Below are 4,129 nucleotides of genomic sequence, written 5' to 3'. Positions count from 1 at the left end.
AAAATTGCAGTCACAATCCACCTAGAATATTCATCTAAAGACTTACACCTTGATGCATTGGGTGACTCTTGATTGACGGTAACTTCATGGAACAAAGAGTACAGGTGTGCGCAGTGGAACAATGAAAAGTACAGGTGTAAGTAGCGAGACAATAAAGGGTAAAGGTGTGACCAGTGCTACGATGAATACAGGGGCGAGCAATGGGATGATGAGTGTAGGTGTGAGTAGTAGGATGATGAATAGTACAGCTGTGAACAGTAGGAAAATGAGTACAGGTATGAACAGTAGGACAATGAAGAATTCAGGTCTGAACAGTGGGAAAGTGAAAACTACAGGTGTGAACAGTGGGAAAATAAAGAGTACCGGTGTGAACAGTGGTTGAATAAAGAGCACAGGTGTGAACAGCATGACGCTGCATAAAGTTGTGTTCAGTGGGACAGTGAAGAGTACAGGTGTAAGCAGTGAAACAATGAAAATTACAGGTGTGAGCAGTGGGACAATGAAGAGTACAGGTGTGAACAGTGCAATGATGGAGTACAGGTGTGAGCAGTGACACATTGAAGATTCCAGGTGTGAGCAGTGCGACAATGAAGAGTTCAGGTGTGAGCTGTGTAACAATGAAGAGTACAGGGGTGAGCTGTGGGATGATGAAGAGTACAGGTTTGAGCAGTGACACATTGAAGATTCCAGGTGTGAGCAGTGCGACAATGAAGAGTTCAGGTGTGAGCTGTGTAACAATGAAGAGTACAGGGGTGAGCTGTGGGATGATGAAGAGTACAGGTTTGAGCACTGACACAATGAAGATTCCAGGTGTGAGCAGTGCGACAATGAAGAGTTCAGGTGTGAGCTGTGTAACAATGAAGAGTACAGGGGTGAGCTGTGGGATGATGAAGAGTACAGGTTTGAGCACTGACACAATGAAGATTTCAGGTGTGAGCAGTGCGACAATGAAGATTCCAGGTGTGAGCTGTGGACGAAGAGTACAGGTGTGAACAGTGAAACAATGAAGATTCCAGATGTGAGCAGTGTGACAATGAAGATTCCAGGTGTGAGCAGTGTGATAAAGAAGAGCATAGGTGTGAACAGTGAGACAATGAAAAGCATAGGTGTCAGCAGTGTGACAATGAAAAGCATAGGTGTGAGCAGTGTGACAATGAAGAGTACAGATGGGAGCTGTGGGACGATGAAGAGTACAGATGCGAGCTGTGGGACGATGAAGAGTACAGATGTGAACAGTGAGACAATGGAAAGCATAGGTGTGAGCAGTGTGACAATGAAGAGTACAGATGGGAGCTGTGGGACGATGAAGAGTACAGATGCGAGCTGTCGGACGATGAAGAGTACAGATGTGAACAGTGAGACAATGGAAAGCATAGGTGTGAGCAGTGTGACAATGAAGAGTACAGATGGGAGCTGTGGGACGATGAAGAGTACAGATGTGAATAGTGAGACAATGAAGAGCAGAGGTGCGAGCAGTGCGACAATGAAAAGTACAGATGTGAACAGTGAGACAATGAAGAGTACAGATGTGAGCTGTGAGACAATGAAGAGTACAGATGCGAACAGTGAGACAATAAAGAGCACAGGTGTGAACAATGCGACAATAAAAAGTTCAGGTGTGAGCTGTGGGACGATGAAGAGTACAGATGGGAGCTGTGGGACGATGAAGAGTACAGATGTGAACAGTGAGACAATGAAGAGCAGAGGTGCGAGCAGTGCGACAATGAAAAGTACAGATGTGAACAGTGAGACAATGAAGAGTACAGATGTGAGCTGTGAGACAATGAAAAGTACAGATGTGAACAGTGAGACAATGAAGAGTACAGATGCGAACAGTGAGACAATGAAGAGTACAGATGCGAACAGTGAGACAATAAAGAGTACAGGTGTGAACAGTGAAACAATGAAGATTCCAGGTGTGAGCAGTGTGACAATGAAGATTCCAGGTGTGAGCAGTGTGATAAAGAAGAGCATAGGTGTGAACAGTGAGACAATGAAAAGCATAGGTGTCAGCAGTGTGACAATGAAAAGCATAGGTGTGAGCAGTGTGACAATGAAGAGTACAGATGGGAGCTGTGGGACGATGAAGAGTACAGATGCGAGCTGTGGGACGATGAAGAGTACAGATGTGAACAGTGAGACAATGGAAAGCATAGGTGTGAGCAGTGTGACAATGAAGAGTACAGATGGGAGCTGTGGGACGATGAAGAGTACAGATGCGAGCTGTGGGACGATGAAGAGTACAGATGTGAACAGTGAGACAATGGAAAGCATAGGTGTGAGCAGTGTGACAATGAAGAGTACAGATGGGAGCTGTGGGACGATGAAGAGTACAGATGTGAATAGTGAGACAATAAAGAGCACAGGTGTGAACAATGCGACAATGAAAAGTACAGGTGTGAGCTGTGGGACGATGAAGAGTACAGATGCGAGCTGTGGGACGATGAAGAATACAGATGTGAACGGTGAGACAATGAAGAGTACAGATGTGAACAGTGAGACAATGAAGAGTACAGGTGTGAGCAGTGTGACAATGAAGAGTACAGGTGTGAGCTGTGAGACAATGAAGAGTACAGATGTGAACAGTGAGACAATGAAGAGTACAGGTGCGAGCAGTGCGACAATGAAAAGTACAGATGTGAACAGTGAGATAATGAAGAGTACAGATGTGAACAGTGAGACAATGAAGCGTACAGGTGTGAGCAGTGTGACAATGAAGAGTACAGGTGTGAGCTGTGAGGCAATGAAGAGTACAGATGTGAACAGTGAGACAATGAAGAGTACAGGTGTGAGCAGTGCGACAATGAAGAGTACAGATGTGAGCTGTGAGACAATGAAGAGTACAGGTGTGAGCAGTGCGACAATGAAGAGTACAGGTGTGAGCTGTGAGGCAATGAAGAGTACAGGTGCGTGCTGTGAGACAATGAAGAGTACAGGTGTGAGCTGTGCGACAATGAAGATTCCACGTGTGAGCAGTGTGATAAAGAAGAGTACAGGTGTGAACAGTGAGACAATGAAAAGCATAGGTGTGAGCAGTGTGACAATGAAGAGTACAGATGGGAGCAGTGGGACGATGAAGAGTACAGATGCGAGCTGTGAGACAATAAAGAGCACAGGTGTGAACAATGCGACAATGAAAAGTTCAGGTGTGAGCTGTGGGACGATGAAGAGTACAGATGTGAACAGTGAGACAATGAAGAGCAGAGGTGCGAGCAGTGAGACAATGAAGAGTACAGGTGTGCGCAGTGTGACAATGAAGAGTACAGGTGTGAGCTGTGAGACAATGAAGAGTACAGATGTGAACAGTGAGACAATGAAGAGTACAGGTGTGAGCAGTGTGACAATGAAGAGTACAGGTGTGAGCAGTGTGACAATGAACAGTACAAGTGTGAGCTGTGAGATGATGAAGAGTACAGGTGTGAACAAAGCGACAATGAAAAGTTCAGGTGTGAGCTGTGGGACGAAGAACAGTACAGATGTGAACAGTGAGACAATGAAGAGCAGAGGTGCGAGCAGTGCGACAATGAAAAGTACAGATGTGAACAGTGAGACAATGAGGAGTACCGATGTGAGCAGTGTGACAATGAAGAGTACAAGTGTGAACAGTGCAACAATGAAGAGTACAGATGTGAGCTGTTAGACGATGAAGAGTACATATGTGAACAGTGAGACAATGAAGAGCACAGGTGTGAACAATGCGACAATGAAAAGCTCAGGTGTGAGCTGTGAGACGATGAAGAGTACAGATGTGAACAGTGAGACAATGAAGAGTACAGGTGTGAGCTGTGGGACGACGAAGAGTACAGATGCGAATAGTGAGACAATGAAGAGCAGAGGTGCAAGCAGTGCGATAATGAAGAGTACAGATGTGAGCTATTGGATGATGAAGAGTACAGGTGTGAACAGTGAGACAATGAAGAGTACAGGTGTGAGCAGTGTGACAATGAAGAGTACAGATGTGAGCAGTGCGACAATGAAGAGTACAGGTGTGTGCAGTGTGACAATGAAGAGTACAGCTGTGAGATGATGAAGTGTACAGATGTGAACAGCGAGACAATGAAGAGTACAGGTGTGTGCAGTGTGACAATGAAAAGCATAGGTGTGTGCAGTGTGACAATGAAGAGTACAG

At 45.4% G+C, this 4,129-nt stretch overlaps 1 protein-coding gene across 1 annotated transcript; it reads left to right on the top strand.

The window, feature by feature from the left end:
- The first annotated feature begins 1,003 nt into the window (after positions 1-1,003).
- Positions 1,004-3,640, top strand: LOC137381556 (mucin-22-like). Its single transcript, XM_068054250.1, has one exon. It carries the CDS (start codon positions 1,004-1,006, stop codon positions 3,638-3,640), a length of 2,637 nt encoding a protein of 878 aa, XP_067910351.1.
- Positions 3,641-4,129: the final 489 nt, after the last annotated feature.

The sequence above is a fragment of the Heterodontus francisci genome, chromosome 22 (genome assembly GCF_036365525.1).
Source record: "Heterodontus francisci isolate sHetFra1 chromosome 22, sHetFra1.hap1, whole genome shotgun sequence".
Lineage (NCBI taxonomy): Eukaryota > Metazoa > Chordata > Chondrichthyes > Heterodontiformes > Heterodontidae > Heterodontus > Heterodontus francisci.
The sequence above is the reverse complement of the archived record's forward strand: the minus strand, read 5'-3'. Positions and strand labels throughout refer to the sequence as shown.